At 41.7% G+C, this 17,543-nt stretch overlaps 1 protein-coding gene and 1 long non-coding RNA gene across 4 annotated transcripts in view; one reads left to right on the top strand and one right to left on the bottom strand.

Moving 5' to 3' along the window:
* Positions 1–1,604: 1,604 nt before the first annotated feature.
* On the bottom strand, positions 1,605–16,533 carry LOC120434877. Its single transcript, XR_005609405.1, has 3 exons — positions 16,396–16,533; positions 1,954–2,054; positions 1,605–1,760 (listed from the first exon to the last, which is right to left on the bottom strand). It is a non-coding gene; the product is annotated as an uncharacterized LOC120434877 (long non-coding RNA).
* The window catches only part of LOC116322310 (latent-transforming growth factor beta-binding protein 2), a 90,854-nt gene continuing 89,451 nt past the window's right edge, over positions 16,141–17,543 (top strand). For all 3 annotated transcript variants that reach the window (XM_039603441.1, XM_039603442.1, XM_039603443.1), the window contains exon 1: positions 16,141–17,064. In XM_039603441.1, the coding sequence (XP_039459375.1) occupies positions 16,595–17,064 (470 nt within the window). In that variant the 5' untranslated portion in view covers positions 16,141–16,594. The remainder of the gene's footprint in view (positions 17,065–17,543) is intronic.

A 17,543-nucleotide genomic window follows, 5' to 3' on the forward strand; every position in this document is an offset into this window, starting at 1 on the left:
GATGCTTTCCAGATGGTATTGCACAGTGGATCAAAATCTCACTGCACTTTTCTGTTTTCATAATTCCATTAATTTGGAGAAGATCCCCAACCCCACCGATTAAAATGCAGCCCAAAACATGACAACCCCCCACAGTGTTTTAGAGATGACTGTAGAAACTTACTGTTGTTCCTCTCTCCTGAACTCTTGGACCTATTGGTGACCATTTGAACCAAAAACTTCAGTTATGGATTCATTACTCAGATTTTCAGTCCAGTTCTTGTGTAATTTTTCTCCCCATTTCCCCTCCTTAAGAATGGCTTCTTGATAGCCAAACTTCCACTGAGACCATTTCTGATGATGCTTCAGAAAACCTAGAGTACTTTAATAACACACTGCACACCATGCTTAGTTATGCCAAGTTTTATGGCTTTGGGAATCAGCTTGTTGTTTGAATGGGGACAAATGATGATTTTGCAATTGGCTGCTTATAAGTGCCTACAGATACAATTTAACATTGGTTCTTTGCTAAGTTGTCTGTTATATGTAGACACAACAGTGACGCATCCCTTGAGTTAGGTTCCTTCTTTATGCTTGAATGTTTCATAGCCCAGTGTTGGTACAAACTGGACTGCAAACTAAACAAACTAAACAAAAAAGCAGAAAAGACTCCAGAAAGCCTGGAGAAATATTGCTGAAGAGCACTTTCAAAGTCACAAGAAAGTCTGACACCTTGGAAGTGAGATATAAAGAAATAAGGGGTGGCTCAAGACTTTTGCACAACACTGTATACTGTAAACACTGTTGGATATTTAATTCCAATACAGCTTTACAGAGCCACTAGTCTGACTCTCAGCTCTTTTAGTACTTCTGGCCGTATCCTCATAAAGTTCCCCATATCAAATTGTCCCTTTTACTGCACGCATGTAAAATGCTTCATACAGTTTCTGAACCATGAAGAAGAACAGGACTGTTTACAACAAATTCTTCCGGCGTGATAAAAAGCTGCATAACTCTGGTTTTTGTGCCACAAGGTCAGGATCAAACTAGCTGTCATGAATTCTGACTCCCACAGTTATGCAAATAGAAATATTAGGGTCTAGTTGAAAATGACCAATAATAAGCCTGGCATTAGTCTTCTTTCCAACCACATCCACTCCAAGTCAGAGAGTGCTCCAGGCCACTGGGCTGATCCCAAGCACTGTAATTATTCACCTAGGAAGCTCAGTATGTTCAGCACAGTCGCCATATTTTGTACTGTCCTCTACTCTGTGTATTACAACAAACTTGGCTTATTGGGCAATTTGCTTCCAGATGACAATACAGGAGCCTTTAATATAGTTTTGATTTATAAACTGTAACAGTAGATTCAAGTGCTTTATTTCCTTATTAAATTAAAATAAAAAGAGTTCCTGCTTAAGGTTTACCCACAGTTCCCCTGCACAACCTAGAGCTCCTTATTTGTAAAAAGCACTCCACTGCTGGTCTGCGGCTTGGGCCAAATCACTACAATGTGGAACTCTGACAGCTTTTAGTCATCCTCGGAGGTACGGTTTTCTTACTCAGGGGGGTAATAAATACATTCATACTTTCTCCGGTAAGAAAAAAAGAGGCTTTAAATGGATTTCACTGACCACAGCAAAGCAAATACAACAATAGTAACCACATCTGGCCAACACATGTGCCATCTTTTTTGTGTACATATCAGCAGCATCCAGCTCACAGTGTGTTTACAGCACGGAGCCAGATATCACCTTCTCTTCTGTGCTGTGAAATTGAAACTGTTGAGAGGACAGAAGGAAAAAAAAGAGTTTGACAGGAGCATCAAAAACAAGATGTCAAAAACAAGCCAAAGCATTTTATTTGCACACATCCAGCTCAGCCTAGGGATGCCAGTTTGGGAGGGCCTAGGTCGGGACTGAATTACACTCTACATACTGCTGCAGATGAAAGAAAGGGAGAGGTACAGCACACCTGCTGGAAACTGCTGATTGAGGGGAACTGTGTTCCTGCCTGCTGCAGTGATCTCTGCCAAGTCGTACCGACAAGAGATGGTCGACACAGTTGGGACCACCCTGAAAAGAGAGAGGAACAGGGTGAGGCCTGGACTGACAGAAAGATTGACGGCATCCTATCAGCTGCTACTTCCCCAACATGTACAGCCATTTAGATAATGGCAGGCTGCTTCCTAAACCCTGTGAAAAAGAGGCTTCATGTTCTCCCCCGTGACTGCATTTCAGCTGTTCTCATGAATAGCAGATTCTTCTTGACTGTCAGTACTACATATAGAAGTCTGATGATTGTAATCTTGCTGAATAATGTACACTTTCCCATCCATCCGTTTTTTTTTTTTACTGCTTATGCAGTTCAGGGTAACAGCAGGGCTGGAGCCTCTCCCAGCTGTCACAGGGCGAGAGGTGCTGTAGGCCCTGGGCAGATCGCTAGTCTGTAGCAGGGCACTTTTCATGTGCAAGACAGCCTTATCAGGATATGATGTAATGTATCCAGGCTCCTTTCTGTGATAGCACTGTAGTCTGTCGTGGCAGGGCTTGCTTCCTCGTTAAGGTTGTCATCACCCAATGGGATGATGAGAATGCCATCCAGAAATAAGTGTGGACATCAGAGAGGCCACAGACATGGCATCAAGTGTTTGTTTGGCTCTGGGTATGAATTACGCAAGACACTGTCTGTGTATTTATCAAGGTTAGAGAGGGATTGCCACTAAGGCTGACCACACGTCTATATTAATCACATTAGAGATGTTAAAATGAGGACTTTCAACAATACCTTTCAAACGTGTGAGTTAAAATAATGTTTTTCCTTTTCTGAACGTTCTCTCATGTTTTAAGTTGTTTTTTACTCTGTAAGCTTGTTACGGCCCTAGCAGGGCCTCCTCCTGAAGTTGCCTGTGTGGGCGTGTCCTATCGTCTCTCCTGCCTTAGGTGCCGCCTTTTTCTTTTGTACAGCTGTTCAGCAATTAAAGGTATTTAAGGCCAGAGAAAGGTACCAGAGAGCCATGTTGGTGGTTGCAGCTAGTAAGCTGTGTTTTCTGATTGTTTGCTCCTGCTCGGTGGAGAGGAGTGTGTTTGGTCACTAATCCATTTTTTACTTACTTTTCAGTTTATTGACCAACGCTTGAGTTTTGGTTTGTTTCTTTAAATGGTGATAGCGGCTTGTCCAACTCTTTTAGTTATTAATAGAAGCAGTAATTAAACTCTTTAATTTAACCATTTTGCCTGTGTCTCCTTTTTTCGACCCGGACACATTTTGTTACTTCCCCTCATCCCCTGGACGTTTTTAGGGGAATAATAACAAAGCTAGACAAGTTATACACATAGGTTTAACACAATTTGTAAAAGTGTTGTGAAATGCCTGCACAGTAATAGTCAAAAGAAAAACATACATTTCTTTATATTTCCCTAACAAGATGAGAAATATGTGCAGCAATCTATTGGAACATTTGCAAACATACAATTCTAAAGAACTTGAAAGTCAATATTTGGTGTGATCATGTTTATTCTTTAACATAGCCTGAAGCTTCTTGTCATTTCTTTAGGTTTGTCATACTCTTCACAAATAGGTCTTCAGGCTTCTTAAAGGAAATTCAAAGCTCTTTGGATGTTGGCTAGCCTCATGTTCTGTTCTCTGTTGAAATAGTCGCACATCTTGATCATCTTGATCATTAATGTTCAGGTCATGGATCTGGGAAGGCCAATCCATGGCTGATAATGTTTCTGCAAATTAGGAGGCTGGAAGCTCACACAAAGTTGCTTTTACTATGGGCATTGGGCCAAAATACAAAGGAAACAGCCATCAATAATTTTACAGTGCATCTGGGTTTATTTCACTTTACATTAAACTTGAGAAAAAACACAAATGGAGTGCTCAACTCTTAAAGAGAAAAGAAGGTTGGACCATAAGTCATTAACTGAGAAGAACAATTTAAACCCATTTCAGCTGCAGGAGTGAGACGAGCAAGCTAAAGGGTCAGGAGAGCTCAACGGTCAAAGAAGCTCAGGAACCAATGATGAGAAATCAAGAGAGGAAAGGAGGTAAATATGGTAATAAAATAAGAATATTTACTGTTTTTATTATTGTGTGTTTCTCTGTGCACGTATGGTTCGACTGAACTGGGAGTGTGATTGGGATCATTGTCATGCTAAAAAAGGAAGCTGTTGCCAATCAGGCACTTCCCAGATGGTATTCCATGGTCTATCAAAATCTGACCGTACTTTTCAAGGTTCATCATTCCATCAGTTTAGACAAGAACAACAACAACACTGGTTGCAATACAGCCTCAAAACATGACAGAGCCTCCACTGTTTTTTACAGATGGCTGCAGACACTCATCGTTCTACCTCGCTCCTGACTTCTTAAGTAAACATTCAAATTTGCCACAGATTTTTAGTCCAGTTGTTGTGTAATTTTGCATACCTCAGTCTTTTTCGCTTCCTTAAAAATGGCTTTTTTACAGCCACCCTTCCACTGAAACATTTCCGATGAGGCTTCAGTGAACAGGAGATTGATTAATTGAAGGTGCAGATGCATCTCTCAGGTCCTGTGTCAGGTCTTTGCTGGATTTTTTCCTCTTTAGGACGTGACTTTCAGATCGAGCGATCATCTGCTGCAGATAGAACTGGCAGGCCCAAAAAACTTTCAGGAATACGCTCCAAAACCATTCAGATATGCTGTATGTCAGGGTTTCAACTTGCTCTTTCCTGATGCAAAATATAATTTTATGTCCGTCAAGCTCATATTGTTGCTACTTTTTGTAGATTTGGTTAAAGAAATGGGAAAAAAATGATGTGCTTGTGTGACAGATTGCTGGTGTAAAAAAGAAAAAAAATATTTAAAACTGTTTTTTTCATAACTTGTCTGTCATGTGCAACGCTTAAACAACACAGTCTGGCTCCTTGGAAGCAAACTATAAAGAAATCAGGGGTGACTCAAGACTTTTACACAGTACTGTGCATGCATATAATCCTCCTCTGGCTAGACTGACAGACGAGAGAGATGCTGACATGCTTGTAATTTGGTTGCCGTATTTGGACAATGAGGAAAAAAATATATTGGGTAAAGGCCCACTGTTGACATTGTCCAAGCTGTGAAACCCAGTAAATACACAAAATACTGGATATTTATTATATCTTCAGCCATTAAACTGTCACCAGTCAGACCGGCTGTTAAGACGTTACATTTCTGCCAGTTAGTTCACATAATTCACAGACCTGATGGAATCCCCCAATTTTTTTTAAAGTCGCCCAGCCGAACGGCCGTCGTCATTTCAAAATCGCTCACAGTATGGGCCAGCGTCTCCACAAGGGCATACAAAAACTTTTCAGATGTCCAACATTGTACATGAAATGCGGTTGAGACATTTTCCATCCACCGAATTCATCAGTGATGTTGTTATGGTCGTTAGAGAACGCAACAGCAACATTTTTGTGGCAAAGTAAACATTACCTCAACAAAGAATTTGCCCAAAGACTTCTCCGAGGAGGTTTTGCATGGAAATAAACTTCCAAGTAAATACAGTGTGTGTAACACTTTTCAGTCAAACTCCACAGACCCTCTGTATTTATTACAGCATAAATATGAAAACCTCCCATTTTCGGTCCCATTTTTTTTCCTAAGAATGAAAATGGCACAATAAAAGGCTGTTATGCAACCAAAGATGTTTCTGGGTGTTTCAAACAAGGAGATTGAGCTATTTTCTGTTTAGGTTTGTGATTAACAGCCCCCAGGTTGTCTCCAGATGTGGTTTGGCCTCAGACACACACACATACACGCTGACTCTGATCAGCAATAAAAAAAGGTGACCCCTCATGACACTATCCATCATCATAAGAGATGACGCGGTGATCTAATAAGAAGATCTGACTCTTTGTGCAAACATGAAATCATTATTTAAGCTAAATGGTGGACAGCTGGTTGGGTGTTTAGAAGCACAGGCAACAGTTACCAAACTTCTCATCAATACTATTAACTGGTGACATAAAAACAATAAGGTGTTGGGAAACAGTAGGAGAACTTATGTGAATTCAACCATCAGAGCCATCTATTTATTTTATGAGGGAGACTTGGTCACAATCGATCTATAAAACAACAAATAGAGACTGAGCTGTCTGTAAATAAAAACTGCCCCCTTCCTTTCCAGTGTCCAATTTGCCCATTCCAAAATCCTATGGAGCCTTATATGACTTCCAAACATAAAAATCTGGTACAAAACAAAAAACGTGCATGATTTTAATCCTTTTTTTTAATTGCTCTGAAATGCATCTAAACATCCCACGCACCATTTACTTATATCATGATCTATCATGCAAGTCTTAATATACAAGCCCTGTGATTGATTCCTCTTGGGTTATCTTATCTTCAGCTAAGTAGAAACAGTTGAAGGACAGTTTTATGACTTTATCATTTTGTTAACAGCTCTCCATAATTGCCGTGTCACCGTGTATTTTTCTACTCAGCTGTCATCCTGTTTTTATTCATTTAGTAACTTAGCTCTTCCTTAGATAAACACTCTTCCGGACTGTGCCAAGACAATCCGTGAAGAAAGGGGTCCTGGGTACTGCAGGGCGAGTGCAAAAACAACACTGCATTAGTTATCCTAAAGTCAAAGAGCTCCATAATGACAGAGTGATAAAGTGCAACCTTGATCTTGTTTCATTGTGCTATATATTACTGGTTTCTTGCATCTTAAGATTAGTCACAGGGAACAAACCAAAGCTCCCACTGCGGAGATCCTGTTTTTAAATTTGGATTTAAGGATATAATTCTTTGATAGACTGTGACTGAACATGTAGTAGGCTGATAGACATGATACAGCTGCAGATTCGTGTAAACACATTGGAAACAGTGGTGTACAGTAACCATGCAGTTTACTGTAACATCAGCAGCAGCATTATTGAGTAAAAGGGTTCTAGTTTTATTTCAGAAACTCAATCTGATATTATTCAACCTGCAGGTGAGCAAAAATGAACAGGTAAGCACTTATCATCTGGCTTAGTGTTACTGTAAGACTGGAAACAAACAGCTAGTCAGGCTCTGTCCAACACCTCTTAAACTGCTAGCTTTTACACTTTTACTGGGTTTCATAAAGATTAAAATGTATTAAATCTTGATGAAAGACCTTCAGGTATGTTGGCAGGTGAATTTTGAGATTTGTATCTATCTATTCATTTTTTTTAGCAGACATTGATGAGATAAGTATGGCTTTTCTGTTTTTGTACCCTTCACGATATCCACTTTTCCTCACCATAACCTGGTGACTCAAGAAGCCCCCCCCCCCCCCCCAAAAAAAGAAAAGAAAAACAACCTCACAACTTCTTTTGAGCACCTTAGGACTTTGACTTGTAAAGCAGTGCTTTAAGATAACTTTAAAAAGTTTTGAAAAGTTCTTCCAAAACCCTTTTCTTCCTGATAAGAGAAGCAATAGCCTGGCAGCAGAAAGTTTCATCTAATTGCTGGTTTAGACTGCGCGGCCTGCTGGAGACTAATTTGAGGTAAGCAAATAAACAGATTTAACTCTCTTGGATGACCTTGAGCTGGTGTGACTGTGAAGCAAGCATGGCACAGACTCAGTGAATTTTCCTCTTATAAATAAAGGTTAAAATAAACACTGCTTAACCCTTTTGTCTAAATTCATCAGCTTACACTAAGTACGTATTTACTTATTTCCATCTTGACTGTCAATCGTGTACAGTATTTGACCGCTAGGTCCTGTAGATATTTAGATGCATTGCTCATGATGCCATGAAGTCATGAGGATCAGCACGATAAGTAAACTCACCTCTTCTGGCACTTGAGGCTGTTTAGCAGCATGTCTGTCTGCGGGCTTATTAAAACTTGGCTCCCTAATGAACATTCGCCCTTGAAGCCTGCTGAGTGCTTAGTGCTGCTCAGGAGACGAGGCTCTGGACGCACGGGGCCTCTCTTCCTGCTCCCTACTGAGCGCTCGGTATAAAACTCAGCTGTACCGGCAGGCCGGGTTAGAGTCATATGAATACTTTTACATTACAGTGAACTGGAATGTTAACAAAAGACAGTCGACAGAATAAATTCTGTGCTTGTTCCTCCGTGTTTTATTTCAGGATGAAATAAATTTTGCGAGCTAATGTGGAGAACTGTTGCTTTGGCTTGGTGACAGTTTCTGTGTGTCGTTTTGTCATTTTCATCTTGTCAGCTTTGCCTTGGGTGATTTAAAACCCACTGCTGCAGCAGCATGGGAGAGCGAGAGCAAAAAAGCTGTTTCACATGGGCTGACTGAGACCCTGCAGCCATGCCGTGAGTTCATACTACACCATGCCAATGTGTGTGTGCATGTGTGTGCATGAGAACTGTAGCTGAAGCTGAGTGTTATGTGGGGCAATGGTAGACAGAGTTGCTCAATAACATATCCAGCCCAAGATTTCTCTCATGGGTGTGATTCACAAAGTGGGCAGTTATGGGAAACATCCAAGAAGTCCAACTTAAAAGACATGAAAATCCTGTTCTTTTTATCTATCCATCCATCAAGAACATCATAGCAACAGTCAATTGTTCTGGTAGTAGTGTGATTGTCTGGGGCTGTTTTGCTGTGTGAGGACCTGGACAACTGATCAAGCCATGAATTGTGCTCTCTACCAGGAAATCCTGAAGGAGAACGTCCAACCAAGAGTTCATGGCCTGAAGCTCAAGAACAGTTAAATTATGCAGCATGACAATGAATGATCAGAAATGCTGATCATTGTCTGTCTATCTATCTACCGGTATCTATCTACCGGTATCTATCTATCTATCTATCTATCTATCTATCTATCTATCTATCTATCTAGTCCTCTGGTTCTGCCAAAGATGAATGTGACACTAATTTAAAAAACAGTTCAAAGACATTCCTGAAAAGTGCCATGATGAATGGGGCAGTTTTCCCAAACATCTGTTAGAGGCCTCAGTTTCTGTCTGCCTGGAGGGCTCTCGCAGACAGGTCAGGGTAGTCAGAGAGACTTCCTCCCTAAACCTTGCATCCCTCCAGTCCAGTCCCATGGATCCCATGGTCGTAACAAGGTTTCATTGATAGCTGTTCCACCGACTGGACTAAAGTTTAGCCGTTGTTGAATGCTGCCGTTGATGTTACCCTACTGACCTTCACGCACTCAACACTGGCGACTGATAATTAACAAAAGCCTGTGGCAGAGAGCACTTTGAAGTCATCTCTGCTAATCGCCGTGTCATCCCCTTTTTACTTGAAGTTTGCTTGTGGTAAGCAGAGACTAGGCTATGGTGGGCCAGCGGTTTGTTCTGACTAAATGGACTATGGGGAAAATGTTTAATGGATTGAAAAATAACAAATTTATCATGCTTAATAGGAAGCTATTCAGGTCAAATTGACCTCATGCGGGGGGTTAAATCGCATCGTAACTTTCTGGCGCTCGACCTTCACTGTTAATTGGGGGCAGTGAAGAAGATTTTTCATTCTCCTAACTGCTGAAGAGAGCACATGATTCTCTGCTCACAGCTACCCAAGCATAAGGCCCGTGCACCAGGACTAGCAGGCCTTAAACACGAGCATTACACGAGTGCTGCATATGGAAAGAAGATTATTCCTTCAAAACACAGCTAGCAATTAGTTTGCCTCAAACTCCAGCACCATACCAAGTTTATGTGCTGTCATGTTGAAGGCTGGGAAGCACGTGTCATCAGTGAGTCAGCCACCAAATAGGGTTTATGTCTCATCCATTCCCAGCAGTAAAGATAAACAGAACTTAACCTGCATTACTCAACAGGCCTGCAGTCTAATATCAAAACAACTGACAATTTGTTAAATCTCTGCTTTATGGTGCGTGCAGTCAGACTAACACATGGGTGGCTTAGGGGTGAAATAAAATAACACAGTCGACGTCTGCACTAAAAAACCCCTGCAGCAAAACAAGGTTTAAAAAACAACAAAAAAAGTGAGTTACAGCTGACACTGCTGTAAATAAAGATAAGATTTAAAGGCAGATGTACAGTTTATTTACCACACATGCCTATACTTTCCATATTATAAACATTACAGGCTGTTTGTTGATACTTGACTTAAATCATCGTGACCTTCTGGAGGCAATTAAAGGACTCTAATGGGAACAGCGTTTTTCAGGCAGTTTTTCAGAAGTACGGTCTATTTTATAAGACGCTACCTGACACTAATAAAGTGTAAAAGAAGAAGAAATCACTCCTTTGTAGCTTTTTAACTTTTCCCACTGAAAAAATAGTCCCTTTGTCTCGAGTGCACTCACTGAGTTTAGATGCCAGGTTGGTGCCACACAGTTGGCATGTACTTTGAAATGATTGTCTCACCTTTGCCCCAGTTTCTAAAAATACCTAATCTAATATCACCCCTTGCATCTTTTAATGTTGTGTGTTATGAAAACGTGATGAAGAGAACCATCAGTTCCTATTTTTGCGAGATACACGTGTGGAGCAGTTTGTTTTTCTGCGGTGGGTAAGGGGCTGAGGGGCTGAGGGGTAAATCCAGCAGATATCCATTTCTGTCCTCCTGGTAAAGCTGCTAATGTGGAAAATGCTTGACCTTGATTTTCCACGGTCGGTTGGTAGAGACACCGTAAAGCCGTAAAGCAACGAGAATAGGGGCCGAAGCTTTGAGGCACGGCCCATCTATAAACCCTTCAAGACAAAACAGCGACAGAGTCCAGAGCGCCTTGCGGCCAGGTCACAACCAGGGGTACCAGAAGGAAGAGAGCTCCAGGGGCTCGGGCCAGTGGTGCGAGATGCACGCTTAAATCGAGGGTAAGGAGCCAGGAAAATTGAAAGGGAGGAGACAGAAAAGCAGAGAGGAGGAAGAAAGCTCCGGTTGAAACGCCAGAATGATCTATCGCACACATTAACTCCTCCCTCTGCTGTTTTTTTCTTTTGTGAACTGAATACTCAGAATTTACAAGAATGCATGTCACCAAGGGCACTCCATCGCGCTCCTATTTAGACATTACTGCCAGTGCTGATTTATGCTGTGACTGATTTCTGAATCTTTTAGGCTACATCTGGCTAATGAGTAGAAGGCCCCCACATCTTTAGAAAAATGTATGTTTTCTGGAAAGTTATTGCATGTTCTTATTTGACCTAATTGGCTGCCAGCATGATCCACCCTTTGAATCCGCTCCAGCAGCATTTATCATGCAGCGGTGTGACATCATTCTGCATATTGTTCATTGGAGACATTTTTAAATCAAACTTCAAGAGACAGAAGGACTGTACAACAGAATTTAAGGCTGAAGTGGAGCAGCAGACACTTAACCAAAGTGTAAAAAAAACAAAACAAAGGCAGCATATTTTCACAGCCTACTGAAGCCATACAAGAAGACAACAATACATGGCAGCAATTTTAATGTCATAACCTAGAATTTTACATTTGAATGAATCCACAGGAATCTTCTACTTTCTTTTTTGTGATGTAGGATTTTTGGCGTAATCAAATATAAATCTTACATTTGTTATCTGACTTCTGGATCAAAATTCAAGTAGCATGCATTATTCAGCAAATTAACACCAATAAGTATCTAGACTGGGGTTGTGAAATATGAGGCCCGTGGGCCAGAATCAGCCCAGCAAAGACTCCAATCTCGCCCACTGGATGGCGTTGAAAAACATTAACGAGGACATGCGTTTTAAAATTTTTCCTTCAGATAAAAGTCAACGTCAAGTTATAAGCGTTATTAACACCAAATATACCTGACGATGCTCTTATCACGCACAGTAGAAACCGTCTTCCCACTACTGCAGAAGCTAACATCCACGGTTTTCCTTATCTCCGACTCTTTAATCTTAATGTACCATATTTTTCCTGGATTGACTGCTGTGCAAACACCAGCCAATAGCTTGTCAAGCCAAAAAATCTGTGAATAGGTGAATTTTCCATGAATAAGTTCCAGAAATAGGTGATTCTGCGAATACTGAACAGTGAATAAGAAGACCTCCCCCATGACCGCTGATACCACACCATACCAATTAGGTTAAACGTCTTCGTTGGTTAAATACCTGTAGTCTTAGTATTATAACTAGTTGAACTGGCGGAAAAAGGAGATTCAGTGGTCCGGCCCACTTAAGGTTAAAGTGGGCTCTACACACCTTTGACACACCTGGTCTAGACAAAACCAGTCAGATGAAATTAGTTTTTCAAGTATCTAGATTGAATCACTGTCTTTCTTTCTTAAAATTGTATCTCAGAAGCCAGAGTCTACTGACATATTCAAGAAGTTGAGCTATTCAGTGCAAGAGCGCCACGGGGGTTCATTTGCTAGCAGGTACGAGGATGGATGTCTTGTCTTTCTCTACTATACTGTTTATTATACACAGTTCTGCTGCTAGGAGTTTCTCCGTTTCACAGACTGTGCTGCAATATGGGTTATAATAATACATAATTATTTCTGTATCAAAGCCAATCTTTTGAAAGGGGGCAAAAGGATAATTTGTAAAAGGGAAGTACTTAATCTAATCTTTGTTACAGTTTTCATCATTCCAGTCAGCTAAAGGTCTTTGTTAACTTAACAGCTCACACCCATAAATGAAAGAGCCGATCACTCAGCTGTGAAGCAATGCAAGGTGGACGTGTTGCCAGTGCTATGACATGCATCAGAAACGTTGCCAGTGGCGCTACAGTCTGTCTGACTTTCGCGTGTTTCTGGAGTGCTCCGCCATTTGAAAGTGTAGATGGAGCTGAAAGATTTCCCTCTTGTTTCCAGCACCGTACAGTATGGCTCGGAGGCAAACGCACATGCATTTCTCAGTTGTTTCACGGCTGCACTTGTAACACCCATAAAAAGTACAAATATCACGAAAGGCAAAGTGAAGGTGGTTGTCTTAAATAACACCCATGTGACCTACTTCTATTACCCAGCTGACAGCACTTTGTTCACACAAGCTGGGAAAGACCCTGCAGCCCAAGCCCTAAGTGCATTAGATTGATCCCGCTCTATCTTTAACTGTTTCCTCTAGTTGTGCGAATGCCTGTTTTATGTACAGTGCTCAATCTATTATGAAGCGTGATGGAGAACTTCTGTAATGATCCTTCTAAGGAAAAGCTGCCATGGTCAATGAAAAATAACACATCAATAAAGCACGTAATTCGAGTTTTTACAAAGTGGTTTTCTGCCAAAATGACCCTCCTTTTTCCACATTTTCCCTCAGGTCCTCACCGCTGCCCAGTCTGAACAATGTCAGTATTATGTTAGCTCCCGGGCAGAAAGAAAGGAGAGTTGAAGTCTTTGATACAAACAGCAAAAGGTAGCTAATGAAGAGATTGGCGCTCCTTGTTGTTAGTGCTCTCTATTGAAAGTCAATACAAGAGCCCGATTCACATAGATCACTTAAAATTCTGGAGGAGAGGCTAAGAATACACAGCTGATACTTGGTTATAACAGGAGCCCTACATTCTGGTAATGATACTGCTTAGCTGTCTTGTGTCTTACACTTGACCTCTGACCCCTCACTCGTGCAGCAGTGACAAGGCCGTCAACTAAACTGATGCAAATATGACATTCACGCTGACAGCGAGGATTCAACTCGATGCAGTTAATCAGCTTCCATCCATTTGTCCAAGATTACGCCATCGAACGTGAGACAATGAAAAGCACTTAATAATGTGGAGGCAATTCAAATCCACTTCAGGCTTGCTGTATCAAATACAGGCACGCACACATAAGCGGATCGTCAGTTCAGTCATGGGACTTGGATATTATTGCTGACTTGACCCTGCGCTTTGTGTGAAACCTCGCAGTGTAATGCAGTTATATTTCTGCTCTGCATTTGAAAGATGATAGGAGTGGCTTGGTTGTCATGCCAGAGCTTTCAAAGGACTCTTTGTGTGGAAGCGTCGGTCATAGCCAGAGACATCCTCCTGGTATTTATTCTAGAGTTCCTCCAGATGCTGCAAATTGAAGCCTATCAAATTGGGCCACATTAAAGTCCACTTTCATAACATTGTTGCTCCACAAATTTTTAATGATTCCCAAACAAGGGTTAGTTAAGGGGTATGCTAAAGACTGTATCTAGGGTAATCTGAATCTCTCTCTCTCTCTCTCTCTCTCTCTCTATCTATCTATCTATCTATCTGCCAAGTTTGGAGTAGTTTGCATCAAGAGTTCCTTTGATAGCCGAAGAGCAGACAAAGACACATCTACCTAACGTTCATCTCACCATCAGTCTAATATGGTGGTTGTAGCGTGATGGTCTGTGACTGCTTTACTGCTTTAGCACCTGGACGACTTGCTGTAATTGATGAAGCCAGCTCTCTACTAGGAAATCCTGAAGGTAAATGTCCACCCATCAGTTCATGCCATGAAGGTTAAGCAGTCTTGTGTTCTGCAGGAGGACAGTGACTGTAAATGTAACAGCAAGTCCTCGTCTGAATGGTTAAAAACAAGATGAAAGTTTTTGGAATGGCCTTGTCAAAGTCTGGACTTAAATCTCATTGAAATGCTTTGGTGTAACCTTAAACATGTCACTCACGCTCAAAACTCCTCCAATGTGGCTTATTTTTTTTAAAAATCCTGCAAAGACCAGCGGGCCACAATTCCTCCACAGCGATGTGAAACTAATGCACTGAATCAGGTCTCCCAATAATACACCTGCCAAGTTTGGAGTAGTTTCTTTAGATGGCTGAGAAGAACATAAATTATGGATTTTTGACAAGAAACTAAAGGTGTTGGACAGATAACCTGTTGACATATTTTCTTGTAGCTGATAAATAAAACTAAACTAAATGTAACTGTCTAAAATGCTTGTCGATAAGTGAGAATCCAAGTGGTAGAACAATTAATCGTGTTAAAAAACTTCTAATAAAAGCATCAACTGACTGGAACATAAGGAGGTATTTAAGTGTGACACGGGTGTACACCTGCCAGGAAAGGTTGGCAGCGTCTGCCCTACACAGATACAAGAGCATGTAACATGACTCAGAAACAGATTAAGACATTGATTTAAACTCAGCAAGGAACACTTGAGCAGCAGCCAGCTGCTCATTCGCACAGGTCACTGAGGAGATCTGTCTGTCCATGTAGGGGTAACCCTCATGTATGCTGGGGTCAGATGGCTGTGATCTTTTTGTTGCCATCGGCACCAGGAAAGCATGCTTGATTTAACTGTTATCAGGCAAAAATAGGGTACAGTAGCAGGCAGCAAGCTAGATGCATAAGACAAATGTGGCATCCTTTGTAATTAGATTACCATGGGTTAGAAGATAAGCTGTAATCAATTGTAGTGGTCAGTCCGAGCCTTCACAGATTTAGTTTGCATGGATCGCTAACAAAAAAAGAGGAACACAGACGTCACTTTTCAGGGGTTTTGGATATTTCATGTCTGGGAAAAAGAATGAATGGGTAGAAAACAGCACTCTGTGTGTTTTGGATGGCAGTTCTGTGAGTGGTAATGGTGCTTAGGGAGTAAGGAGAGTGCTCATGAAAGAGACAGGCGTGCATCTTTGTGGGCTGAATGAGAGAAGCGAGCCAGCTCTCTTTGGGTAGTTTAGGGTCTTATGGGAGAAGAGAAATGTGTTATTTCCAGACAGTGAGAAGGAAAGTGATGATGCAGCGGATGAAAAGAGGAGATGAATGGGATGTTACATAACTTGACCAGTTTTCCAAGGTTTCAGTTTGAGGGAGTCTGAACTGTGAGGTTTTTACTGCCAGATAAAAATGTGTGTGTATGATCAGGAAGCACGTTTTACATATATCCTACAATCTATAAAAGCTTAACAGTACCACTGTAAATTAGCTTTAAAGTGCCCTTACATGGTTCACAGTGTGTCCCACCACAGAAATGGGTTAATAGAATAATAAGCCTAATTAATTAAAATAATCATAAAACGGTGACTTTGAAATAATGAAACAATCAGCTCTGCGAAAGGAAGAAAAAAACATCTGGAAGTTGTATAATATTTTCAACCCTGTCAACTTAAATTTAAATTGAAGGTAATGATTAATGCAGCTGCATTCATAAAACAGTCCTGCTCGAAGAAATTCAGAGCAACAACATGTAGCTTGGCAGAGAAAGTGCGTGTGGGCACATGGACCGAGCGATGCTGTAAGTAGAAGCAAGAATACATCCGACAAGGGGGAGTTTCTCCACGCAAAGCGCATGCAATCCCTACAAAAATTCCCAGTGACTTCAGATCCAAGGAGGTGGTGATACTCATGCGAGCACGATTCAAACTCTCTCACTTAGAGTAAGAATACAGCCTCAGAGCCCAGAGCCAGCGCGCTGCTCTCTTTGCCCCTCTTTTCTTGTTCAACATAAACTAAAGAGACGCAGATAGAATAATGTTTGCGTAAAACAGCATCTTTTTTCAGCGCGGGGAAAAGAAAAAAGCTGATAGTGTCTCCGTTTTCGGACTGTAGAAAAGTAAAGAGTTGATAACCTGAAGACATTCTGTTTACGTCTTACCTGGGCATTATGAAGAGGTATCCGGGCATTTTTCATTGTTGGGAGAGGATGCAGTCTTGCTGAGCTCGTGTAAAACGGTTTCTCGTTTTATTTTTATTTTCTTCTTCGTTTTAATTTTTGAGTTGCTCCTATTTTAGTGGCTCTTGATAGAAACGGTAACGCGTGTGCCCTTTTACGCGGTAGTTTCAAAAAACTTTGCATGCCCAAAATGGACCGTGCAGGATTTGCTCTTTTAATGTTTTTGACTGTTGTGCTCGTGCGAGTTGGTGACAGTCAAAGGGACGCGGCAGGTGGGAGGAAAGAGGGTGCGGGGGCAGGCCGGGCGGTCTGGGACCAGCTGCAGTCCCGGGGGATCAGTCGAGGTCACTCGCCGAGGGGACCGCGGGACGCTTCGTCCTCGAGAACATCCGGTGACTCTTCACCTGAGACCAGTCAGTCGAGGACTCTGGTCCGCCTGCCCAGGGGGACATCATCTCAGGAGAATCGCAAGCACATATCCAAAGAAAGACCGGTCCATGCTGCTGGCACCTCCGGGGAAGATCTTGTCTCTGCGCCGAGGGATGGTGCGCGGCGCACCGCCAGACACCCTGCCAGCCAGCAGCAACGAAACAGAGTGAACCGCAGGCAGAGCAGCAGGCACAGCTCTGCCAGCACTAAGCGACTTATCGGGTAAGAGTGACGGCCAAGTTCCCCACTGTCAGCAGTCTAAAAGTTTTACTTTGGGTTATCAAACTCTGCATGAGCAGTGGGCTGCTTCAGGAGGAACGTGTGACCTATTTAGCTGTAGCTATTAGTCCATGTGATTTACTGTAAAGTGATGGTGGCCCCTTTAGCGTAATCTTTCTTCCTGTAAGGCAAATCAGCACATTCCCCCAAAGCACTCTGTATACTGCATTCATTTGTCAACCAGTAGGGTGACAGCTTTAAGCCAACTAAATATGAATTATAATAACGTATGGGTTTTGTTATCAAGGTCATGGCAGAACATGAAATAATAGCTGAGGTCAAACACCGTTGATTACCGGGCTGATGTGGCGGGGGCAGTAATGAACAGCAAATGTGATGCATATGGGTGAACTGTGTTTGAACTATTTAACATTGCATTATCACCATTTCCTCCCATTACTACACATTACAGTATATTCAAA

Source organism: Oreochromis aureus, linkage group 19 (genome assembly GCF_013358895.1).
Source record: "Oreochromis aureus strain Israel breed Guangdong linkage group 19, ZZ_aureus, whole genome shotgun sequence".
NCBI classification, from domain to species: domain Eukaryota; kingdom Metazoa; phylum Chordata; class Actinopteri; order Cichliformes; family Cichlidae; genus Oreochromis; species Oreochromis aureus.